The 25346-nt window shown below is 54.6% G+C and overlaps 2 protein-coding genes across 11 annotated transcripts in view; both read left to right on the forward strand.

The window, feature by feature from the left end:
* Positions 1-264: 264 nt before the first annotated feature.
* On the forward strand, positions 265-15440 carry TPD52L2 (TPD52 like 2). 8 transcript variants are annotated; one of them, XM_066384442.1, is made up of 9 exons: positions 267-435; positions 3227-3372; positions 4490-4638; positions 5418-5477; positions 9256-9357; positions 12356-12382; positions 13323-13364; positions 14355-14403; positions 14941-15440. In XM_066384442.1, the coding sequence occupies exons 1-9, from the start codon at positions 417-419 to the stop codon at positions 15052-15054; spliced, it is 708 nt and encodes a 235-aa protein (XP_066240539.1). In that variant the 5' UTR covers positions 267-416; the 3' UTR covers positions 15055-15440. The 8 variants fall into 8 exon arrangements, with proteins under 8 accessions (XP_066240541.1, XP_066240539.1, XP_066240543.1 ...); XM_066384443.1 differs by having other exon boundaries at positions 269-435; positions 14845-15440; XM_066384444.1 differs by lacking the exon at positions 5418-5477 and having other exon boundaries at positions 265-435.
* Positions 15441-19423: 3983 nt separating this feature from the next.
* Positions 19424-25346, forward strand: part of DNAJC5 (DnaJ heat shock protein family (Hsp40) member C5) — a 31891-nt gene continuing 25968 nt past the window's right edge. For 2 of the 3 annotated variants that reach the window (XR_010751492.1, XM_066384451.1), the window contains exon 1: positions 19424-19649. The gene's annotated coding sequence lies outside the window, so the exon portion shown is untranslated. Of the gene's footprint in view, positions 19650-20376; positions 20515-25346 lie in introns of those variants that run through there. The other variant, XM_066384452.1, reaches the window with a different exon arrangement.

The raw sequence follows: 25346 nt of genomic DNA on the forward strand, positions 1-25346 counted from the left end.
TCGACGCCGCCCAGGAGCCCGGGTGGAGGGTTTCCGTGGCGCCATATTGGTCAGTCCTCCCACTTCCCACTCTGCCCCAGCTCCTCTGGACCGTTTTCTCTCTCTTTGGATTCCTTCGGAACCTTCCCGGATTAGGCCGCAGCCTTGGCCAATCAGGTTGAAGTCGATAAACCGGGACTCAACTCAGCCAGACGACGTCCTTATTGGACAGCGCTCGCAGGGGGGCGGGGTGAAGGCGGAGCCCGCGTCCAAGCGGAAGTAGGCCGTCGAGTCACTGATGACGTAATGCCACGGCGGCTGAAGCGGTTCCGCCTGGCTGCTGTGTGCGCGGCGAGCGACTCCCGGTGCGGCCCGCTCGGCTCCTACCCTCACGACCCCGGCCCCGACTCCAGCTGCGGCCGGGCTGCCGCCTGAACATGGACTCTGCTGGCCAAGGTAGCTGCTGGGGGGCCGGCGCCGCTGCCTCCGACGGGCCGGGCCGGCCCACGCTCCGCCCCTCCACAGGTCGCGTCTGGAACTCGCGGTCCTCTTCTGCTCCGCGCAACCCGCGGGGCCGCGCAGCTGCCAGGCTCCCGACCACGATGCTCCCGATGGTCGCGGCGTGCGTCTTCTGCTCTGAGCTTGGACCCCCGCGAGGACGCGTTCCCCGGCTCCCTCCGAGTTTTAGTATTTTTCACTCCAGGCAGCTCTCGTTATGTCCCCCTCCCGGCGCTTGGCGGGTCTGCCTCCCGCCGTCCCCGTCCCCGTCCCCGCGCAGGGTCCTCGGAGACCCTCCATCTGGACTTGGGCCGAGATGCTGTGCGCGGCTCCCGGGGAGGGAAGGGAGGGGAGGTGAAACCGTCCCCGCGTTCAGCGCGGCGCCCTTTGGGTGGCAACACTGCTGGAAGCCCAGCCTACTCAGAGGTCGTCTTGGGGGAGGGAGGAAGGGCGCGGTGAGTCAGGGGCACACCCAGCACGCCTGGCCTGTTTCCAGACAGACACCCCAGACCAGTTTGCGAGGCCCGCTGGGGGTGTGGCGCGGGCCCGGGGGAAAGGTGATAACGAGTGAGTCTCCCATTACGCGGCTCTCAAGAGGGCATGCTACATTTCTGTGTTGACATAAGCACACTGAGTGGTTTCAGGGTACTGTTTGACCTTAAAAGCATGTAAACTGGACATTGGAATTCTTGGGTTCGGATAGTATTCTGTAGGTTTTCCTACGTTTGTCCTCTAACTTACAAAATATAATAGTTGAGCGTCAGAAACCCCCGCAGGGGTGCTTGATACTTTCAAGAGGCTTTTCACTGTTTGCCTTGCATCTGTAGTTAGTTAAAGCATCACAAGCACGGGTTTCTGATCATCAGAATGACAGAACATTTATGAAGTACCTACCTACCGTGTGCCAGCCTGTAATGCTATCTTTTAATGTTTTTAGCCTAGTCCTTGGAGATTGGTTCTTGTGTTGCTCCTATCTGCAGATGGTTATAGAGGTTAGGAGCTGGGGTCCCCCCGGGGTGAAGCCCCATGATTACTCTCTGTAGGTCTTTGGTAAGACAGCCCTACTGCCAGGGGTGTGGGAAGGTTGGTATCACACGTTCTCCATGCTGGCATGTTTAGTGAGTGCTCAGTTTCTGTCTGGGGTGACTTCCATGGGATCCAGTTTTAGCTTTATAGCCAGAAACTATCCAAGGGCCTTCATTTATTTTATTTTTTTTAAATAGAAGAGAAAAACTGGAAGTTTTAAGGTATCTACTGAATTTGAGTAGGTTCGACATAGTAGATACAAATGATGGAGTAAAATCAGGTAGGACCATCCCAGATAAAAATCAGAATGAGCTCTGGCCGGTTGGCTCAGTGGTAGAGCGTCGGCCTGGCGTGCAGAAGTCCCGGGTTTGATTCCCAGCCAGGGCACACAGGAGAAGCGCTCATCTGCTTCTCCACCCCTCCCCCTCTCCTTCCTCTCTGTCTCTCTCTTCCCCTCCCGCAGCGAGGCTCCATTGGAGCAAAGATGGCCTGGGCGCTGGGGATGGCTCCTTGGCCTCTGCCCCAGGCGCTAGAGTGGCTCTGGTCGCAACAGAGCGACGCCCTGGAGGGGCAGAGCATTGCCCCCTGGTGGGCGTGCAGGGTGGATCCCAGTTGGGTGCATGCGGGAGTCTGTCTGACTGTCTCTCCCCGTTTCCAGCTTCAGAAAAATACAAAAAAAAAAAATCAGAATGAGTTGATTTAGAAAGTGGAAATGCTTCACTTTGTGAACATCTGTTGAGCACCAATGAAGTGCCCAGCTCAAGCTGCTTGGATGGCGCCTGGGAAGGGAAGGAGACAGCTTGCTACATGGAGCATCTTTGGTTTGAAGTGCGTTCCATCTGTTTTTAGCAGACTCGGGTTTCTGCAGTAGACAAACATGACTGCAGTGAAAGACACTTTTACTTCTCTCTAACCTTCACACTTCTTACTTAATTTACTTCTAAAGGTGCTGGACACGGCACAAGGGCTCTTTCTTCACTGTGCTAGTCAGAGGGAAGATGTTTTCAGTGTTGGTAGCATAAAAGTACTCAATGGCAATCATGTGGTCATTGTGGGGAAGAACTGAAGGAGATCCTTTTTTCCTTGAGGGATATCTTGCAGACATTCCGTACAGACAGGAAGATGCACATAGTGTGAGGAAAAAATAGCGCCACAGAAATCTGAACCTGATCTGGGTGTGGCAGAGGAGTGTGGAGACCTGCTGCCGGGCCTTGCTGTGGGTGAGCGTCCAGGATGGCCAGAAGGAGATGTTTGTGTTGCTGACTCCCGGCAGGGGCTGGATGACTAGCACGTGCTCCTTGTGTGTAATTGTAGTGTGGGCTCTGGCAGGTCAGTTGCTTGGAAAGTGTTGCTTGTGTTTACAGCAGTATTATGTTCCTTTGCTCTAGAAATGGTAGATCTGTTAATTGGGCTGCTTTGAGGCAAAGGTTTTCTGTCTCAGAAGGTAGTATTCTCACAGGAAAACCAGAGGTAGGGTATGGTTGCCTTGTATGAGCATTTCTAGACTCTGAAACAGCATCTTGGGTGGTCTGACGTGTGGCTGCCCTCAGTCTGAAGGCCCAACCCTTCTTCACAGAACCTTTCAAGAGAGGAGGCATTGTGAGTCTCCACCCCTCCCTCCCCTCCTGCCATCTGTCCTTACACCTTTAGTTTCTCCTCTACCCCACGTACTTCTCCATAACTTCCTACTTGACACTTTCTGGCCTCATTTTGTCTCTGGCAGATATCAACCTGAATTCTCCTAACAAAGGTCTGCTGTCCGACTCCATGACAGAAGTCCCCGTGGACGCGGCGGTGGCTGCCCAGACTCCTGCTGTTGAGGGTCTGACGGAAGCTGAGGAGGAGGAGCTCAGGGCTGAGCTCACAAAGGTGCTGTGTCGTGGCTGGCTGTCCGGGGTGATCATGTGTTGAGGCCCTCTCAAGCTAGTGCTGGCTGTCCTCTGGAGAAATTGGAGGTTGTTACCAAGGCCCCACAAAAACCTCTGGTTGTAACCCTGGCTTTGTATGTGCCAGTACCTCGTGGATGCTCCCTGAGGAGGTCCACACAGCTGCTCTGGCACAGCTGGAATTAACACCTGACGTTTTCAAGACCCCACAAGTCTCACTGCCCTGGATCTTAATTTTGCTTTCAAAAATACTTCTTTTGTAACAAATGCTTCACGAGATCTTTTTAGTGAGTCCCGTAAGAGGAAGTTGGAGTTAAGAACCAGACCCTCCTTCCAGTTTAGTTTATATTCTAACTAAATACCAAGAATGTTTCTTTTTACTGTGTGCAGAATCTAGTGGTGACTCTAATGGGATTCCAGAGTCTGGGGAAATTGCTAATGCCTGACTGTAGCGTCCCATCTGGCAGTGGCTGAAGCCCTGCTTGTCCCAGACCTCGCCTGTGTCTCCAGAGGCGAGCTCCGTTGTAACACAGCATGGATCCAGTTCTAGGTCTGAACAGAGCTAATTGTGCAGACAACCTCCAGCCCCAGAACCAGGTTTTGGATCATGGAAGGCATGCAGCTGTTTTCTGAATTGCACAGCAGTTGAGAGAGAAGCAGCGAGAAGTGCAAGGACACAAACGCTTTGCATTTTACTTCAGACATGCTGGCTGTCCGTCACTTCTGCTTCATTCCCGCTTGCCCATGGAATCTTTCCCCAGTGCAGACGGGGCTAGCTGCCAGACGTTCTGGCTTCTGTTACCCAAGCCCAGACCCAGGACAGAGCTCTGGCAGGCCTTGCTTAGTGGTTCACGGTCATTAGTAGCCCCAGCAGAGCCACTTGGCTTAGGGGTGAGGTGGTTTTGCAGAAGGAGGTGGGGTGCTGGTACCAGATAAAAAATAAATGTCTACTGTAGACGCTATTCCTGAGATGAGTTTTCTTTCTGTAAGTGGACAGTTCTCACATTAACTCCAAGGGACCTCTCATTGCAGTGTGTAAGGAAGTCAGTCACTTCTTGCAACAGTGTATCTAATCATGTCAAAACTGCATGCTTGTGCAGGTGGAAGAGGAAATTGTCACCCTGCGTCAGGTCCTGGCTGCCAAGGAGAGGCACTGTGGAGAGCTGAGGAGGAAGCTGGGCCTCTCTGCCTTGGAGGGCCTGAGGCAGAACCTGTCCAAGAGCTGGCATGATGTGCAGGTCTCTAACGCGTAGGTACCCTCTGTGTGGCAGAGTGATTGTGGGGTGGAGCACCTCAGGCACAGGGGTCAAGGGGGCCTGTTTGGAAGCAGCCAGCCAGGGACCCTGTGTACTTGACCCAGCGTTCACTCAGACTGTGCAGAGTCGACACGTGCTGTAAGAGGTGGGTGGACACATGGCCAGTCGTCCATGTGGTCACTCAGACTGTGCAGAGTCTACACGTGCTGTAAGAGGTGGGTGGACACATGGCCAGTCGTCCATGTGGTCACTCAGACTGTGCAGAGTCTACACGTGCTGTAAGAGGTGGGTGGACACATGGCCAGTCGTCCATGTGGAAATTGACAAGAATGTTTCAGGGTCTGAATGTGGTCCTTGGTGAGACTGTTCTGCGGGCCACAGCTCAGTGTCCGCTGAGGTGGACATGAGTCCTTCTCGTGAGGGGTGCCACAACCCCAGGACCACTGAACCGCACGTGACTCAGCTCTCTGAACTCAGGGAGTGCAGCTGCATGGCTGCTCTGAAATGTATCCCGTGAGGCGGGGGGTGGGAAGTGTCCCCGTTGTCTAAAGGCCATGCCCCTGTGGAAAGGCAGAGTCATTCCCATTCCATAAAGCTCACCTTTGAAAAGCCCATTTCTGTCATAGGAAATCATAGGTTTTGAACTCAAAAAGTGACTGTCACAGAAGCGTTTTGAGGCCACGGGCTATGCCCTTCCTGCCCTCACAGCAGTGTGTTTCCCTGAGTTGGAATAGTTTTTCTAAATAATTTACCACAGGCTTTCTGTTTTTAGCTATGTGAAAACTTCTGAGAAACTCGGAGAGTGGAATGAGAGAGTGACCCAGTCGGACCTGTGAGTGCCTTTGCCACCAGCACCTCCCTCCTCCTCTCCTCCTGACACGTCTGTAGGGACAGGCAGGCTGGGTGCCCTTGGCACCAATGTCGTTGTGGTCTCCTGGCTGTTTTGTCTTCATCTATTTTTTCTCTCAGACACAAATGGAGCTGTCCTTTACACTCATGGAGCAGGGTTCAGTCACTGAGGGAATCCCCATTCAGCCGCCAGAGCACACTAAACACTTCTCTGCCTGGCATGCGCCCCTTAAAGAAGAGGCTGGAGCTGGGTCTGGGGCAGCATCTCTGGCTCACAGACACTCCTGGCTCTCAGAGTGAAATGGTTGAGTGCCATTTGCACCAAGGCAGAGGATGGTCCTTTTTTGTTTTGTTTTTCTTCCCCTGCAGACCTAACGTCAACTGCTGGGATCTCCAGAACTTGACCAGTGCTTAGAGGGGTGCCTTGAGTGGAAATGAGGTGTAGGCCATGCCTGTGGGATCCTAAAGGAGTCCCCTTGGTCCGAGAGGCACCAGGTTGTCAGCCACACTGACCTCACAGTGCAGAGTTCACAGGGATGGGCTTGTGTCTGCCAGCGCCCTGGTTGAGAATGACTGTGACCTCTTAGCTGAGGTCCTTAATGAGATAGTAGGACTTCATTATCTGTACTGCCATCTGATTATAACTCTTCGAACTGGGTGGGACAATATTTAAAAATAGTCACTTTCTGGGATTTTTTGTCTCGTTCAGAAGGAAGTGCTGTCATGGTTGGCAGCGACGGGCAGAAAGCCCTTGCGTGTTGGACTGAAAGAAGCCGTTGCCACCCAGCTTGTCCTCGATGCCTGGGATGCCAGCTGGGCTTGCTGCGCGCAGAGCCTGCGCAGCCTGGCGTGTCCGGGGGCCTTGGCAGCTCGCATTTTGTGCTGTCTGTGCAGCTGGATAAACAGCCAGTCGTGGCGGCGGGTGTTGTAGAGCGTGGCTGCGCTGCATCTTCAGGGTCTTGTTAGGCACTGCTGTTTAGGTCGACTCGGTGGTTGACCTCAGGAGGTCCGCAGTGCGGACTTCACCTGAAAATAACCTTAGACTTCAGTGTTGTTCTGTGAAACCAGCCAACATGCTCCTTCAAGTAGCTACAATCCCGAGCCTGAGAGAAGCCTGTGGCTCTGGGCATGGACGTGTGGCTGGTGGCATGGTCTTCCACATGCTTCGCCAGGCACTGGCTGTTCCCCGCCAGTGCCCCCCAGCCCCACGGGTGGGAACGTGGTCAGACTGATGCTTCCAGGCTGGAGGCATTTCTGCCTGATTGCCACCCAGCCCGAGGTAGGGTGGAAGGAGCCCTGGGGTGCCTGACCAGTGCCCCTCGGGCGTCGCAGGAGGCTGGCAGAGCAGCTGGAGGGGCAAGCGCAGTGGGGCGAGCCCAGGTCCCCGACCGCAGGTCTGCAGTCTGTCAGCTGGCAGCGCTCTGGGGGCTGGGGAGTCGGCCCTGGCGCTTGGCAGCCTTGGCGCTTTGCTGGCGGAAGCAGTTGTGATGCTACTGATCCTCCTCCTCTCATCTGACTGCTCCCTTTGCTCTGACAACACGCTTGAGAGCAGCCACGTTCCGTTGAATGTGGCCACCTCATTGGGTTCTTTTTATAGGCAGATCTTAGCTAATGCTGTCCTGAGAGTGGGCACCAGGTGGATTCCACAGTCACCAGTTGACTCAGCGGAGTCTCCATAGTGAGCTCTTTGGTTGCGGGTGACAGAGCGTAGCCAAAGATAGTGTCTGTCTGACAAGGCGGGGCAGGCCTGGCCTGCCGGCCAGGGCTCCTGCTGAGTGCTGGGGGCCCTTTGGAGTCCCCACATTGGTTTTGTTCTTACCTCTATTTATGGTGTGAGGCTGTCCACCAACGTGGCCCCGATGGGTCTCACTGGACTCTCGTGTCGTCGGGAATGGAAACAGGACCGCCAGACCGAGACTGTGGGCACACCTGCATTGGGTGTGGGGCAGCCTCTGAGGGAAGGTGCCCCCAGCAGGTGCTCTGGTGCCTCCAGCAGGAGGCTGGTGTTTCTTGGGCTCTGCTGTGTTTTCCTAAATGGTGGACGTGATCCCCAAAGTGGTGCTGGCTAGGCGGCATAGGCTAGTGCTCGAGCACAGCAGAGGCCGACTTACCTGGGTACAGACACTGGCTCTGCCCCAAGGTCAGCCGCCTCCTGAGCTTGGTCCCCACACCGGCCTTGGTTTGGAGGTTCCTGGAGGAGTCACTCGTGGCACCTGTTTGACATCCAGAAATGCTGAGGGCTGTGAAGGGCGGGAAATTGCCTCCCATTGGTCTCCGAGAGGGTGCTGCGCTTGGAGTCGTCCACAGGACAGCCTTCCTCATCTCCAGGGACTCACACTCGTCCTCTTTGACTTCCATTCCCAACTGGCCATGTGGGCACAACAGGTTCTATAAGGATCTTTCTTTACATCTTCTGCTTTAGACTGTTTTACTTCAACAAACCCAGAATATTGATGTGGTCTTCTGTATTTATTATTTTGGAAAAAGCTGGGCCTGAAGATGTATTCTGAATTTGTATTTCTGGTAAGGAAGTGTGTGTGTCTTTAGTTCCCTTGTTACGGTGTTTTATAATGAATGCCCGTGGCTCCAGGGGCACAGAAGTGTGCTGCTCACAGGTACCCTTATTAACTCCCTTTGAAAGAAAGCACTTCATCAGCTGAGGCCTCGGGTTGGGGACTCTGCTGGCACTGCAGGTCAGGGCCCTGGAGAAGTTCCAGAGCTGTTCCTCGGCAGCTGTGTTGTGCACATGTGCTGTTGCTCCTGCCCCAGGTGTCTTCACCTCGGTTGCTACAGTCTTGCTGGACCCGAGACAGGTAGTGGTGTTGGGTGGCAGCTCTCGGCAAAGACACTGTCAGGTTCGAGGGTCACAGCAGAAACTGAGCCAGCGTGGGCAGACTGAGTGCTTGAGAGGCGGGTCCGAGGTAGGAGGGCAGCGGGCTTTCACAAGGGGCCTTCTGCAGTGCAGGCAACAGTGGAGCGAATGGGCAGGAAAGGTGGGAAGGGTTCAGAAGACCCACTGCTGGTGCCATCTGACCCTGCGTCACCTGTGGCCAGGTGGGCCTACACAGCAGGGCCAGTGTGAGGTGGTATTTTGAGAGATCGGCCATCTCATGCCGTTACTTGCTCAGGGTTACCAGGTTGGCTGTGACTTCTCTGTGGTAGCAGCTGCATGAAGGCCAGCAGCTCCATGTGTTTGTGCACAGGGTCTGACCTGTGGTGTCCTCGACGTGAGCCAGGACCAAGCCCTGGAACTGAGAACGGGCATGAGGTGAAAGTTCCCTCGTTCCGACAGGACGTACTGAGACATGAGCAGTGCATCCAGTGGAGGGCTGCAGCGGCCCCAGCCTGAGAAGGCCGGTGTGGGTGGGGTGCAAGGACTCTCCCAGGAGACGGCAGGGCGCCCGAGCGTGTTTCTGGCTTCTGCCCCAGACATGGGGCCTCTGTAGCCCCATGTGCTGCATTCCATCAGAGTTGCTGTGAGAAGGTGAGAACGTGGATGAGGAAGTGTCAGGAGAGGTGAGGGAGCCGTGGAGTCAGAGAGGTCAGAGGTCAGGGCTGTTGCTTGCCTGGGAGGTCACGATCCGTAGTGCTGCTTCTGTCCCTTCGGGGAACTTGGAGCTTGGACACATGGCCCCTCCATTGTGCTCAGGCCAGCGCTCACGGTCCACTCCTCAGTGCTGTCCAGGTGCTTTGTGTCCTTGGCTGTGGGTGGTGGCTGACCCTTGTGTTTGGTTGGTTTAACTTTTGTTTCTTCTTCCTAGCTACAAGAAGACTCAGGAAACTCTCTCTCAGGCGGGACAGAAGACTTCAGCTGCCCTGTCCACCATGGGCTCTGCCATCAGCAGGAAGCTTGGGGACATGAGGTGAGACACCTCCTGCCCTGGCTTCTCTACCCTAAGGCTTGAGCCAGTCAGCTGAGGTTTTCAGGGAGTTCGCCAGAGCCCCAGGGCTCAGTTACACAGGCTTCGGGGGACCTTCAGCACCCACAGGTGGGCAGTTGGTTCACGGACCCTTGTTGGCAGGTGCGGCTGCTCCTGTTGGCTGCCTCTGCCGTTTCTATATTGCTCAGCGGAGGGGCGGTCACTAGTGCCTATGACTGACTTCTGATGTTTGGGATTGATAAAAGCCAGTGCTTCTCTTTGAAGTTCCATATGGAGAGAATGGCTCCAGCCTGGGAGTGGGCGTCTGGGTGTGGGGTGTGTCTGGAAGGCTGGCTGCCAGCGCAGGCTCTGTGTTTCCTTGGATGTGCCTGGCCCAGACCTCAGACAGCGTGGTCGTACGGCAGGGGCCCCAACTGAACGTTCTCTTTGAGGCTGACCAGGCCCTCCTGGCCACCAGAGGTGCCTCTTGAGTAGGGCCTGGAGGCCAGCGAGGGCAGCGTGGCTCAGGTACTTGGTGGACCACGGAGTAGCCCCCACCCCCAGCCTGATCCTGATAGCCACCCCCTCTGCCATCTGGCCCTCCTCGGGATCTCGGAGCCAGAGGCCAGAGAGTAAATTCTGGCTTGGCTGCTTCGGCTGTGCCTTTGGCAAGGCCCCTCTCTCGGAGGCCGTTAGGACAAGATGTGCCGCAGTGAGCAGCATGTGGTGTGCGGGTCATCACCAGCACCCTGGGCCTGGCCCCACACTCAGGACTAGGCCCTTCACTTGTCCACTTCAGGGCTTGGTGTGCTGGGCATGGCTTTGGGATCCACCCTGCTCTGACCCCTCACCTCTGCCCTGCTTGGGCTAGGCACTTCCCACCTCACAGGCCTGGCAGTTGCCACTTACGCAGAAGCGAAGACCAGTGCTAATGACCCTGAGGACCCACCCAACCCAGCAGAGGACGGCTTATGTCAGAGCACTGCTCACCTTTTATTTTTGTTAGTTTGATGTAATTATTCTTCCTCCAACTTCAGACTTCAACCCTTTGAAGAAGCTCAGCAGTCATTAGGCACTCTGTGTTTCCTCTGTGCCCAGCACTGCACCCTCCCGTACTTGGGGCTCTGGCCCTCCTCCTGTGCAGCTGGGTGGGGTCCTAGTGGGTCACCCTGTAAGTGTAGGCCTTGCCCATCATGGCTGTGACTTGGGCCCCAGAGGACCTCACACTGCGCTGCCAGGAAGGAGGGTCTGTGGTGACTCCTCCCACAGGCTCTGCACGGAGCTGCTGGGACTTGGCTGGGCGTGTTCTTGTAACGAGTCTCATTTGAAATTAGATGGGATGTCGCCGCCGCTGCACTCTGGGACGCCCACTTTGGCCACCTGAGCCGCGCTGTGGTAAGCCCGGTGACACAATGATCACGCCACTGGTGGCCTGGCCTTGCGCACAGGGACTCAGGGCGGGTTATCCCAGCGCCACCGGCGCGAGCAGCGTGTCAGGTTGCACCTGTTTTCCTCAAGTGCTGGTGTGATAACAGCGCTGAAGGAGGCAGAGTTGTCTGCTGTGCCTGCACACGTCTCCCACCCGGAGTGTGCTCTCCAGGGTCCTCACCCTGAGTGGGTTTAGGGCGCCCTGCGTGGAACAGTGGGGAGGGTGGGGCCCCAGTGCTGAGGGACAGGGCCGCTTCGATGCACAGTTCTGCAGTCACCGTCGGCTGCTCTGAGAGGACTGACGCATCCCTTTCTCTGCTCAGAGAACTGGGATTGGCCACTGATACGTGGCAGGGCCAGCAGTGAGCAGGTGTCCTGGCACAGTGACGCTGGGACAGCTCTGTGTGCTTGCCCGGCCTCACTGTGCCTGCCGTGTGTGCAGTGTGCAGGTGTGCAGGCTGGCTGGGGAGGAGCAGGTCACGTTCAGGGTGCCTGGAGAGGTGGACCTGTTTGCTGGTGTGTCTCACCCTGGGGACTCTTCCGTCTTCCAGTGGTGCTGTGAACTCTGATCTCCTAGGGTCCTGATGTGTCCACATTGTCTCACCATGCGGTCTCAGGTGGTTGATGCGAAGGGTCACTAACTTCCCTGGTTTAGAGTTTGAGGTCGCAAGTTCATCACTTCTTGAATGCAAGTCAGGTTCGGAGAGGTTTGCGCCCTGACCTTAGGGCTGGGCGATCCCTGACGGGCCACTGCATTGAGGAGTTTGAGGCCAGGCCCTTTAGGACATCTGCCCTGTGCCAGAGACCACAGTGCACTTCCTAGGAGCAGCACTGAGGAGCTCTTGCCATGGCTTGGGGTGTGAGGTGGTAGTGAGAGGGGACTGCATTTGGGTCATGTATCGGGTCTCTGCCTTCTCTGGCCCTAGCTCTCCCCCCCAGAGAGGAGCAGGCCCTGCTGGGCACCAGGTGGTATGGACACATCAGGCCTTGTGACTCTGTGGGTTATTTCCAAAGTGACCTCTGTGTTGGGGCAGTGTTAAGGGTGGCCTTGTCCTTCCTATGCCCCTTGTTTGGGCGCATGCTTGTTTCTGGATGGCTTCTGTCATCTGTTGATGATGGAGCCAGAGCACAAAGGGCTCCACCCTGAGGGCGCTCCAGTTCTGCTGCAGAGAGAGGGACAGAGCTGGCCGCAGGCTGGTCTGGCGGTCAGTGTGTCCGGCAACCGCAGCTGGCTTGGGTACTGGGTGCAGAGCCCACCAGGCGTATCTCACACCTGGGCACTGCCCCACTCTTTGAGGCATCTTCCCTCCAGCCTCCTAATGCGCATGGAGATCCCTCGTTTGTGATTGCACCCAGAGGGGCAGCACTGTGGGGCTGTGCAGCGCACTGTTGTGCGCGTGGGGTAGTAGCAGCCTCCTGGGGCTGGGCTTCACATTGGAGGCGGGCATGTCCTGCCCAGCCTGGCAGTGCCAGGACAAGAGGTGGCCTTATGCAGCTGCATGGAGGGGCCGGGCGGGCGCCAGCCTTCTTTCCTAACACGCGTTTCTTCTCTCCTCCTGCTGCCACCTGTCAGGGCCCGTCCGCTCTCACACTCCTTTAGGTAAGACTGACACTGGACACGCTTGTGGACAGCTCTGCCTCAGGGTGGGTGGACTCTGCTGGCCTGTGGGGAGGCTGTGCTGGATGAAGGTCATGAGGGGCCGTGAAGTGCCCAGTGTGGCTCCTCGCCAGCACAGCGAGGCCAGCACTGTGTCAGAGTGCATGATGGCTTCTCGAGCTGTGGTCCCCTTAGGTAGTCACCAGCCGTGTGATCTGTGCAAGGACAAATCCCCAACACACCGCGTTCGTACCTGGGTGCTGTCGCTGGCCTGCTCTGACCAGCCCCATGAAGGTGTCCATCTGCCTCCACCCCTGAGGAGTCCCGAAGAGAGCCGTGTTGACGTGGGAGGGTTGTGCTACTCTGGGCTGTCGTGCTCTGCATCTTCCTTCTCCCGTGAAGCAGTGCTGTCCCTTCAGCTTGAGTCTCTCTCCCTTGTGATTTGAGAGCTCTTTCTGCACCAGAGCAGCACCGAGACCCAGTGTGCTGTGGTCGGGCACCTCGCCGGGTGAAGCCAGCGCTCCGTAGTCACACATTTTCCTAGCTTGCAGGTCTGGAACCCAAATCATTCAGAACAACCTATGATTTTAAGTGCTTTTTATTTGAAGTGGTTGTTTATCTTTTTATCTTTTGCGAAAAAATCATTGAACTTGTGAAGTCAAGGATATTTGACAGCCAAAAGCTTTTCTGAAGCCCAAGGCCGAGGCCCCCCCTGCAGTATCACACTCCTGGGCGACTTTGGAGGTGAAGGAGGAGCCTGGGTTGAGTTTTCCTCCTGGTGAGGGGCTTTATGGGGCTTCTTTCTGCTTGTTCCAGCTGTGTTGGGGGCCCACCCTGCAAAGGCAGGTTTCTTTGTGATCTGAGTTGGTGAGCCCATTGAGTGCCAGTCTGTCCTTACCTTAACTCTTGCTTCCTCCTTTGCTTTTACCATGCTTCCAAGCAGCGGCTACTCCATCCGCCACTCGATAAGTATGCCGGCCATGAGGTAACGTACACTGGTGCCCCGAGGCTCCCAGAGCCAGGGTGGGAGCCGGGTGGGAGCAGGTGGCTTCCCATACTCCTGGGCAAGGCCACCTTCTCCTGGCAGCCTCATGGCAGATAAGGGCAGGAAAAGACCCCTCCTAAGCTGAAAAGACCTCCTAGTCGAGGTGAGGCTTAAAGGAGGCCAGTGTGCCTAACTTTCCATGGCTGGCCACGGGGTCGGGCTGGGGAGGGGCAGAGAGGGTTCCCCATACACCTGGCACCCAGTAGGCTGCAGGTGTCTCTCCAGGTGTTCATGGAGACTTTACCTGCTTTGTGGCAGGTTTTCTCCCTCTTCCTCTGCAGTACAGCGTTGGCTCTCAGCAGAGCCCTGTCCTTGTTACAGGACTAGCATCTGCTCCACTGCAGGTCTAGCTGGGAGTCCTGATGGGCAGGCGGCCGGCAGGGACCTAGGGGCGCCAAGCAGTGAGGGGAATGGCTGTGTGGAAGGTGCTGGGTGGAACCCAGGCTGCTTACTTTCTACTCCTGCCTCCTGACCCCTCGCTTGTCCCAGAACACCTCAGTTTTCCTTTAGCTTCATTCTGAGAGATTTGTTGGATGCACACCCATGAGTTTTCCCAACTTGGCACAGGAGCATGTAGGTTGTAGCAGAAATGTGCCCTGCATCCACCCCCTGCCCAGGTGAGGGCTCTGCAGCTCGGGTGCATGGAGTCAGGGCCTCACCATCTGGTGGCATGCAAGTCTTCCGTCCCTGTGGTTGGCGAGTGTGGCTGACCTGGTTCTGACCAGGTGCAGCTTCTGGAATGACCTTGGCTGGGTTCTCTGCAGGGTTGCCCCCTGCTTTCTTCCTGACTAGCCTCATTTCTGCAGGGAGCCCTCAGGATGCCATTGGGGGTCTTTCCGGAGGACGATCCTAACCCTGAGGCCCTTCAAGTGCAGGGGGCAACACAGCTGTGTGCTCCTGCACTGACTGCTGCTCCCTTTCTCTTCACAGGAATTCTGCCACCTTCAAGTCCCTTGAAGACCGAGTTGGGACCATAAAGGTAACTATCTGGATCATTCGCTTCTCTTGATGGGGTGTCCCTGTCACTTAGGTAGACTTGTTTCATCATTGTAGTTTTACCAGAGGTAACATTGCAGAGTCACAGCCAGAACGTGAACAGGACCGTCCATCCCCACAAAGACCCTTTACTGCCCTGCCCATGTCCGCTGTCTCTGCTGTCTCTTCTCCACTGCCATACTTCTGCAACCCGAGGAGTCAGAGGTGGAGCCATGTGGTGCATAGCCTTCTGGGACTGGCTCTTGTCCCTCTGCAGAATTCCCTGTTACCTGTGTGGTGGTTTGTTCCTTTTTACTTGTAAGCAGCGTTCGCATTTCATAAACTGGTGTAGAGAATGGAACACTGAGTTCCCAGCAGAAGCCTAGGGTCTGCCTGGCATTGTGTGCTCTGTCTCAGGTTTCTTTTGGTCTTTTCCCGTCTGTAGTCTAAGGTGGTGGGTGGCCGAGAGAACGGCAGTGACAGCCTTCCCTCCCCAGCCGAGAGTGGGGACAAGCCCCTGCCCGATCACACGCCCTTCTAGACCTGCAGCAGCTTTGCCAGCCACGGAGCAAGTGCAGGCACGCCCTCATCGCCACGACTGCCACCGCCCAGCCGAGCAGCAGCCCCCTGCGGGAGGATGCCCGAGCGGCTTTGAGGACAGGCGTGCCGTCCACCTGTAGACGTGGCCGCTGCACGTGCATGACTTAGAGAACAGTCTTGTCCACAGATGCTTCACACTAAAGTCGGTAGATGCAACAGATCACTGTGCCGCGCTTCCTGGGGCAGGAAGTGGATGGGGCAGGGGGCAGCGTCACGCTTCCTTTGGGCAACCTTGTAAGTCCATCAGAGTGCTGAGAGAACGGGAAGAGAGACCAATGTAAAATAAGTGGTAATATCTAAACTGCTCTTTCCTTACGGCTCGGAAGGGAGCGTTGTCCAGAAGCCCCACCTGACCTGCAGTTATTTCCAAATACTAGACAAGAAACCTGTCCATTTTCTGAGACCCTCTAAAAAGAAACCAAATATAAAAAAAAAAAACAACACCCAAAAAACAATTATCAGCAGCTGCCTGATTGTTATAGTAATGATCTGGCTTTAACAAAAGCAAATTCCTTATTTTTTAATGCAGTGGGTTTTTCAAATTAAAACTAAGCAAAGCATCTTTAGTCTCCGAGGTAGAAAACATTTGTTTGGTCTCAAGCTGAAATACAAGCCTTATATCACCTTATGCTTTATTTGTTTATAATGTTTTTATATATAAAAGTGAGAGTTCTCCAATGGGTTCTGAGCACCATACAGAGCTCTGGATCTCCCCTGGGGGCCGCATGCCTGTACCAGTGGGGTGTTCCGTTTCGCTAGCGCACTCCAGTGTGTGGAAGTCACTCTTCTCTCAACAACCCTGGCAGCTTCTGCTGGCCAAAGGGCTCCTGGGCCTCTGGGGTGGGGGCAGGAGAAAGAAAACACAGCACCCCTACAGTGCTGCCACGCTGCCCTCACGTGGGCCAGGCCCGACCAGGCCGGACAGCACCCCACTGTCTGGCTCTAGCTGCCTGTTTGCTGCGTTCTCAGGACATGAGAGGAGCACTTGGATCCTGCAGGGCAGGCAGGGCAGGGCTGGGATGGATCAGCTGGACCTCTGTTGTCGCCTTTTCTCAGGAGCTACAAAGATCTCTTTCCCTTCGGAAGCTACCACACCCCAGCAGCCTCTCACCAGGGCCCCGTGTTGGGTGTGTCTAGAGGGGCAGCTTGTGCCTTACTGGCTGTTAGTGGGCGCAGACCTCACCTGTGTGCATCTGTGCACCCCCTGGGGGAAGGAGCCCTCAGCGCAGTGTCCACTTTGGTAGACTGCTGTGCTCTGGTAACTGTCTGCTAGTCACTTCAGACACCCTGGGGGACCACAGTCCACGCTCGTGTTTTCTTCCGAGTTGGGATCTCAGACGGGGTGTGGTATGAGGCAGGTGCAGGGCTAGTAACTGATACGTCTTTTCTTTAAAGTGAGTAATGGGTAATTTGTCAATAAAGATTCCTTTGGGGGAAAATGCACTTCGGCTTGTGTAATGTGTCTTACTTGTTCAGGAAGGTGATGAAAGAGTGGCACATAAACCAACGGACAAGGTTCCTGTTGTGATGGGCCTGCAGGCCAGGGAGAAAATAGGTGATCTCAGGTACAGGTGGCAAGTGTGCAGTCTGTGAAGAAGAGTGAGCGCCTAAGAATATAAAGGTGATAAACCTGTGGGTTCTCCAGGGGAGGGGCGTGGCAGCTGAGGGGCAACTAGCCAGGTTACAGATCTGGTCAGGGCTGAGCTGCAGGACCTGAGCAAGCAACCACGATTTGCCATGGAAGGGGGGTGGCCTGGGACCAGAGCTGCCCAGAGTCCTTGTGCATCTAGCTGCAGTTATCACAGCTGGTGCAGAGCCAGGCAGCCACACACATCCTTCAGGTAGGTGTGGGGAGCCCACTGAGCGAGGAGTAGGCTGCTAACCCATCCTCACAATCCCACTCGAGCTGGAACCACATGAAAAAAGGACGGATACGTGTCCAAGTCCGGAGAGAAGGCAAGTGGAGTGAAGAGCTGAAGGGCACAGACCACACCTACGGGAGGGCAGGCTCCAGCAGGCAGTGTCAGGTTGGGCAACTGCTGCTGTGGCAGGCTGACCTCCAAGACGGAGATTCTGTTCAGTTCTCAAGGCACTTTCTTTACAGGATTCTAAGTAATGACAAAGCACGCTCAGAAACCTGCCTGCTCCCTGTCCAGCCTCTGAGACTAGGATGACTTGTTCACCCACTCTTTGTGCAAAAGCAAACAAATAAGAATGTGTATTCCTTCCTTTTCCCCTCTTGATAACACAGTGTCCTTACTGCTATGCCTTGGGTTGTTAGCTTCACCCACCCCTAAGGCCCTTGAGTAACAGCTTCCATCCCTACCCACTGCTTTGAATGGGCCCATTCCCAGTGACTTGGGTGTTCACAGTAGGAAACCTGTTTACTGGGAGCATCAGACCTTTGGGGTCAGAGAGCCAAGCTTGCCCCAGATGTAACAGCAGGGAAAGTTGGTGACTTACAATTGTTAGAAATAACCTCCAGCATGACCGTCTGATACAACAGTGAGCTGGTACAGAGGGCGGTAAGAACCACCGCTGCCAGCAGTCAACATTCCTCCTCACTTAGGTTGGAAATGGGTTTTACGTACTCTTAAATATTTAAATGGCCTGGGGGGTGAAAGTCCACTTTTGTGGGATGCAAGGGTGAATTCGGCATGGGCCCTGCCTCCGAGGGCTTTGCACTTCCATTTGTTGGGGAAGACATGGTATCCCCTAGATAACTGATTCCTGTGATAGGAGCTCTGAGAGTTTAAAGATGGGAGAAGTGGTGGGGCAGGGGGAGCCAAGGGTTGGCTTGTTTGCTTATAAACATTTGTAATAATGCACATTTATATATCATGCCTCTTGCTCATTTTCAGGTATCACGAGAATTTTCTATGTTATCCTGTAGCCTTTGTGCCCATTTTTAATTAGTTTCACCTGCGTGTGCTTATGCATTCCACAGGTTTCCATTTTCACTGTTCTGAATAACACCATCAAGAGCAGCCTAGTGCATACACCTATTTCTGTACTTGGGAATGTTTTCTTAGGAAAATTATTTCTATATTGGAACTACTAGGTGAGGGAGGGACTCATTAAGGCCTGGTTCATTCATTCTTGGTGCTCCCAACACAGGTGAACAAGGCTGCAATCTGAAATTGGTACCAGACCCGTTTTGTTTTCTCATTTCTATGATTCTGGCCCGAAATTTCTCATTGAATCAACAGACATAGATCTCCATCTGGCCTGCTTCTTGGTGTTCATGGGCCTTTTCTTGCTGCCTGCTTAATGTTGCAAAATGTGTAATGACTGCCAGGAGATGTCCTGAGATCTCTGCCACTTATAGGACCCAAACTTGGGAAAACTGGACAGTTCAAGGTCAGTGTGGTGGCACAAAGGTGGAAGAAGAGGGCAGAGGTAGACAGGGAAGAGTTGTTGGCAAAGAGTTTGGATTTTACTCAGTGTATTATATTAGGAAGCCTAGGAAGTCATCAGGTTTCTGAGTGGAAAAGGGTAATTGAGGACACTGGCCAGGTCTTCCTGATACACCAAGGTTGCAGGTTTGATCCCAGGTCAGGGCACATATAGGAATCAACCAATGAATGCATAAATAGGTGGAACAGCAAGTCAATGTTTCACTCTCCCTTTCTCTCTCTAAAATCAATAAATTAAAAAAACCACAAAAACCAAAATGGCCAGTGGGCAAAAGTAGAAGCGAGGAGGCAGGTGCACTGACCAGGAAGGTCTGTTTGGGTGGCGTCTAGGGTGAAAAGTGGCAATACATGTACTGGCCACAGGCAGGCACGCAAAGAAAAATGGCAGAACTGTTGCACTCGCCGAGAGACTAGGTAGGGAAGGGTGACGAGCAGGTCTCCCGTCCATCGGGATCAATGGGGTGAGCAGGGGCTGCACCTGGGCATGGAGGAAAGTGTGGAATTTGGTGCTGCCCTTCCACGCCGTTGTTTGTGGGTGGTTCTGGGAGGGTGGCTGGACGATGGCAGGAGCACTTCGGTGGTTGGGCAGGAAGGAAGAAAATACCATCTCTGCGATCCAGCGATGAGCAGACCCCAGTTCCTCAGGGCGTCGGCCTCCGCCTCATCTGCCTCCACTTCTGTCTCCCGTTCTTCGATGAAGACAATGACGTTTCCTCCCTCCAATGTAAAGCGCTGGCAAACTAAGCTGCAAGTGAAGTCGCAGCACCAGCCGGCCCACCTGAAAACACCTGGAGGCACCGCCTGGTGGCGGGCGCTTTCGTTTCCACGGAGCGAGCTCCGCCCACCGCTCCGGGGGCTCCGCCCACGGGCCGTCACTCGGGACCCACCCCGGATGGGCGGGGCCTCCTCCTGGCGCCCTGAGCGCACGCGCGGTCGGCCCCGCCCGCGGCTACGACCAGCCGGGGCCCACGTCCTTCCGGGGGCGCGCGCGCCGTTGCGGGTGCGTGCGTGAACGTGCGTGAACGTGCGCGCCCCCGCCTCCTCTGCCGGTGCTGCTCCCGCGCCCTCTGCCGCTGCCCCCGCCGCCGCCGCTGCCGCCGCGCCACCGCCTCTGCCCGGGGTCCCCGAGGCGCAGCCCCGGCTGAGGCGCGCGTCGGCCGGCTGCCCAGCAGCGTTGCGGAGCGGAGGAGCGGAGCCGGCGGGCTGGCGGGCGGGCGCACGGGCGCGCGGACAGGTGAGCTCGCGGCGGGCCCAGCGGGCCTCCCGTCAGGCCGCGGCGGGCGGCGGGGCCTCGGTGCGGAGTCCGCGGGGTGTGCTGGACGCCCGGGGGCGAGGGGTCCGCGGGGTGTGCGGGGGGGCGGCGCGGGACGAGGCAGTGGAGTCCGCGGGCCGTGCGGGGCTCTTCGGGGAGGGGGCGGCGCGCCGCAGCCGGAAATGGCGACCCTCCCTCGGGGCCGGGCTGCGGAGTGCGGGGTGGGCGGGGGCGGAGCTTTCCGGGAGGCCGGCGGTGGCGGCAGGGCGGTGGACGCCGCGGCTGGGAGAGGCCGGGCGGCGGGACGACCCTTGGGCGGGCACGGAGAGGTGCGCGGCCCCGGACCCCCGCGTGCCTTAGTCGGGGTGGGCCCCGTGGGGTCGTGCACTCGCGGCGGCGCGTCCCTCCGGGGCGGACGGGCGCCCACACGTGGGTGGGGCCGCGCTCGGGGTCTCGGGGCCGCCGGCGCGCAGCTTCCTCGTCCGTCCCAGTTCTGCCGGGCCCGGGTCGCGGCGCGCGCAGCCCGCCCCGCCCCCACTGTCCCCGTGACCGCCTGCGCTGGAGGGTCTTACTTGCCGGGTGGCATTAGTTCGTTAAGTCTGGATTAAGGAAGGACTCCTGGTTTCATTTCCTAAAAGCGGATTTCTCAGAAGTCGTGCAGTTGTGTCAAAGCAGAGAAAGGGAGCGGAAGTCCTGGTTTGATTTGTCTCCAGCAGGGTTGGGCTGGAGAGCGGGCGTTCTCACCAGCGGGGTCGTGGCCTCGTACGTGGGGCGTCTGAATTGTTAGGACTCCTCGGCCCGCACTTTGTTGTGCATTTAAAACGAGATATCTTGACAGGCACATCAGGTAAAGAATTGCCGTCTCTGTTGCCACGGTTGCATTGAAGGTTTCGTGTTTATTCGCTTGCTTCTCTGTCTTGGTAAAGGTTGTGATGAGTTTTGGGATGGAGTCGTGTGTCGTGTGGGAGATGCAGTGTGAGTGTTTGAGCTTCGGGAAACTGTATCATTGAGTGCGTGTGTCGCTCTCCTTTCACCGGGGTCAGGGTTCTGGGACTCGGGGTGGTTCTGGTGGCACGTGGCCAGGCCAAGGGGCTGTAGAGCCAGCTCTGGCTGGCTGAGGCGGATCTACTTGGGCGATGCAGGTGGCTTTTGTCTCCTGGCAGTCACTGTAGATGGCATCGTGACCAACGCTGGACTCTTGAGGGAGGTGTGTGTTCCAGGACCCCTTGTTCGCAGCTCTGAGGGGCTGTGTGGGAAGCAGACACTCGGGTACCGGGAGGAGAGCCTTGCGGAGGGATCCCCTCTGTGGAGCCAGTGTGACCTCTGGATGGGAATCCCTGGGGACCCCTCTGTGACCTACCATGGGTCCCAGACTCACTCCTACACCACAGGGGCCTCCAGGCTGGTCTCAGTCCAAAGTCACGTATTGTGTCCTCTGGTCTGCCCAGAATCCTCAGCTTCCTCCGCATGCTCCCTGAGGCCAGGGCTTCCTGACTCCCCTGCCTAGACTTTCAGTTCTCCGCCCCATCCCTGACTTCCCCACATCACTGAATTCTGCTGGTGACCTATTTAGTATGTTTGTTAAACTTAATATTTTACTGTGAGGTAAGGTCCATAGTGAGGCTGTTTGGTGCAGGGAGCAATTGCTGGCAATAGTATGTGCTCAGTAAATAACTTGTTGAGTGATTGAAAGTGATGAGTTGGTTACAGCTGTGTGATAGATATGGTGACCTTGTCACTTTGCCGTCATTGTGGGGGAGGACTGAGCACGTAGGGGCACTGGCTCCTGAGGGAGGTGTATAGCAAGTCACCTGCGCTTTGGGAAAGCACAGCCAGTTACCAGGCAGATCGGAGAAATGCTTGGGACCACCCTGTGACTCTTTCGTGCAACCTCAGAAATTATTTCAAAATGTAAGGGTTTAAAAAACAATGCCTGCCGCTGGCGATGTTTTAGAAATTTTGTCATAGGTTTTCTCCAAAATACAAAAGCCCACATGCTAGTCTCACTACTCAGTGACATTTGTTGATCAAGGAGAGTCAGTGAAGTAGTTAAAAGAGCCACAAGGAAGTGAATGGGTCCTCAGGCTCACTGCAGTGGTGCTGGGGCAGCTTCAGACTGAAGGACTCTGGAGTCGTATGTGGACTTTTACCTCATGCCCACGTTAACTCACAGCTGTGGGTTTTCTTGTGCTTCTAAGGTGACTATTAATGTGCAGGAATTGAGTGGATGCTGTGTGTTTCTCATCCAGTTTTGCTCTCGAATCCCTCTTACCTGCAGATGGAGGGTGCCACTGTGCTTGGGCGTGGGGTACCCTGCAGACCAGGCCTTGCTTTTACTCTCAGACCTTCCATATGGGTTCCTGTTCTGACCCACCCTGCAGAATCCCATAACCAGCTGTTGATGGTACAGCTCTAGAACCCAGACTCACAGAGGCTCATGGTTGGTTCTGGGGTACAGGTGTTTGTTGAATGCATGACCAAAATGCAGTGAGGCTGGGGGGTCCACAGTAAGGTAGCTTTTTACCTAAGGTGGGAGTGTGCTTCTAAAGTAAGATGAGCATGATACACACAGATACAGTGGCTCTTTGAAAACTCCTGGAGTCTCCGGAAAGTAGTCTGTACAGGGTGTGGAGTGTGTAATGCCACAGGAAGACTGTATCTCAGCTAGATTTCCAAATAGACCCCTGTCTTCAAAGGATGGGTGTCAAGCCTGATGACCAGTCCTTGCCCAAGAAGAGAGGAGACTTAGCTCCTCGTGGTGCCGTCATGAGTCTCAATTGCTCTCTGTATCATGGGCTTAACTTGACAGTTTTCCTAGAACAGGGGTCGGGAACCTATGGCTCGCGAGCCAGATGTGGCTCCTTTGATGGCTGCATCTGGCTCGCAAACAAATCTTCAAAAAAAAATAACGTTAAAAATATAAAACATCCTTGCCCTGGCCGGTTGGCTCAGTGGTAGAGCGTCGGCCTGGCGTGCAGAAGTCCCGGGTTCGATTCCCGGCCAGGGCACACAGAGAAGTGCCCATCTGCTTCTCCACCCCTCCCCCTCTCCTTCCTCTCTGTCTCTCTCTTCCCCTCCCACAGCCGAGGCTCCATTGGAGCAAAGATGGCCCGGGCACTGGGGATGGCTCCTTGGCCTCTGCCCCAGGCGCTAGAGTGGCTCTGGTCGTAGCAGAGCTATGCCCCAGAGGGGCAGAGCATTGCCCCCTGGTGGGCAGAGCGTCGCCCCCTGGTGGGCGTGCCGGGTGGATCCCGGTCGGGCGCATGCGGGAGTCTGACTGGCTCTCCCTGTTTCCAGCTTCAGAAAAATACAAAAAAAGAAAAATTATATATATATATATGTGTGTGTGTGTGTGTACACACACACACACATATGTATATATATAAAACATCCTCATGTATTACAGTTTATTCATTTCCTACCGTTCATGTTCATGGTTGCAGGTGACTGGAGCCAATCACAGCTGTCCTCCGGGACAACACCAAATTTTTATTGAATAATGCTTAATGTACATGGGTCGTTGTATGGCTCTCACGGAATTACATTTTAAAATATGTGGCGTTCCTGGCTCTCTCAGCTAGAAAGGTTCCCAACCCCTGTCCTAGAATGAGGCTCGTTAATATCTGATCTGAGTGGTCAGATCAGAGCGTTTGGGGCTGCAGACACCTCTCCTGGGTCATAGTTCTCTCCCTCTGTGTGTCAGTAGAGTCTGTGCTAGGCCTTCCTTCCTGAAAGTGGACAAGGATAAGGCTCATGTGATGGGCCGCACGAAGATGAAGGTCAGGGTACTTGCCCTGCCTGTCGTTGGGGGAGCACAGGAGGTGATAAGCAGAAAGATATCTCATCAACCGCTTTCTGAATTTAAGTAACAACATGCTGAAAACTGGTGACAGTTGTACATTATGAAAGAACACCAGGGCCAGCTCTTAGGTAATGACATCCCCTGATGAGGATTAGAAGCTAGTCTGTTATTGGTCATTCAGAAGATTTAGGGATTAGATTACCAAACCACCTTTAGTGTAGCTTTTGTCTTTCCTTGTTCTTTGGACTATTTTTGTTTGTGTAAGTTGTGCCAGTGAAATGGGCGTTCTCAGCTCTTGATGCTGGCAGATGAAGAGATTGAAGTCTTTGGCAAATAAGACTGTTTTAAATGCTAAGAGTTTTGCAAACATATTGGTAGTTAACGTGACATTGCAGAAGTGAAGTATAGCATCTCATTCTCTGAAGTGGGAAGTGTGGAGTAAGCCCAGGTTTGGTGTCACCAGAAACAGCATTCTAAGCAGTTTCCTTTTCAGGAACTGGCTGGTAAACATTAAAGGTTCACTTAATTTCAAAGTCATTCTGTGTGTATCTATTGATACATACATGGTTTTTCAAACTTAGCTCTTTGGCAGAAACCTTTGTGTATTAAACCAGATATTTTCTAATATGATACATTGTGAGTGATGGTGACTATTCCTTGAACGTATGAGTGTGGGTGAACCTTATACATCATCATGGATGATTGGTGATTTTATTGTCCTTTTAATTTTGCTATGTTGAATATATGTCATCAGCAAACATGGTGGTGTACAAGATGAAATGTACAGTCATTTGGTGTCTCATTGCTCTGTTGGAGAAATTCTGTGCCAGTTGGTTATAAAGTTGCAGTTATGGGAGTCAGAGGATTGGAATGCTGACTGGCCACCCGTCAGCTGTGCCCTGCCCTGGCTGTGTCCATGAGGGCCAGCCCCTTTCTTGGAGAGCTCTCCCTGCCCTGTGTGCTGTATTTCTTTCCTTATTCTTTTTAATTTTTATTTAGTCATTTTAGAGAGGGGGAAGGAGAGAGAGAGTGAAAAGGAGGGGTAGGAAGAGCAGGAAGCATCAACTCCCATATGTGCCTTGACCAGGCAAGCCTGGGGTTTGGAACCGGCGACCTCAGCATTTCCAGGTCGATGCTTTATTCACTCCACCACCACAGGTCAGGCTGTGCTGTTTTTTAGACTGTGTGGAATGGAAGTGTGTTATTGTGACACCAGCAGAAACAAAGTCTCCTGTTTTATTCCAGCGCCCTTCCAGGACCAGGGGCTGAATTCAGGTGCTAGGGGCCACCATTGGGTTGTAGGTGCCCGGTCCGACGGGCTGCAGGCATGGGGCGGGAGTGACCGGCTCCCCGCTCTGCAGAGGGCACATGCGGCTGCTGGGCTTTTAGTCTTTTACGTCTATTATTGGAACGGATTAGCAGGATAGCAAATGTTTGATTTCTAGATAGGCAGCCCCACTTAATTTTTTTTTTCTTAGGTAGGAGTGTCTTTTACTGTGCGAGTTTCTCTCCGATAACTAATGAAAAATTCTGGGTTAAAGAGTACAAGCTTAAATTTTTTGTCATCTGTTATCAAGTGTGTGTTCTTTCAGCATGTTTTTTCCTCTTCACACATGTGGGACTTGAACACTTTTGTTTGTTTGTTTTTAAGATTTTATTTACTGATTTTAGAGAGAGGAGAAAAGGGGTGGGAAGCAGCGGTAAGAATCAACACACAGCATTTGCTTTCCATATGTGCCTTGACCGGGCGAGCTCGGGGTTCCAAACAGGCGACCTCAGTGTTCCGGGTCGATGCTTTATCCCCTGTGCCACCACAGGTCAGGTTTTAACACCTCATTATGTTTTGGTGCTTGTTAAGTTACTGCTAGAGCATGATA

This window comes from Saccopteryx leptura, chromosome 5 (assembly GCF_036850995.1).
Source record: "Saccopteryx leptura isolate mSacLep1 chromosome 5, mSacLep1_pri_phased_curated, whole genome shotgun sequence".
Taxonomy (NCBI): Eukaryota; Metazoa; Chordata; class Mammalia; order Chiroptera; family Emballonuridae; genus Saccopteryx; species Saccopteryx leptura.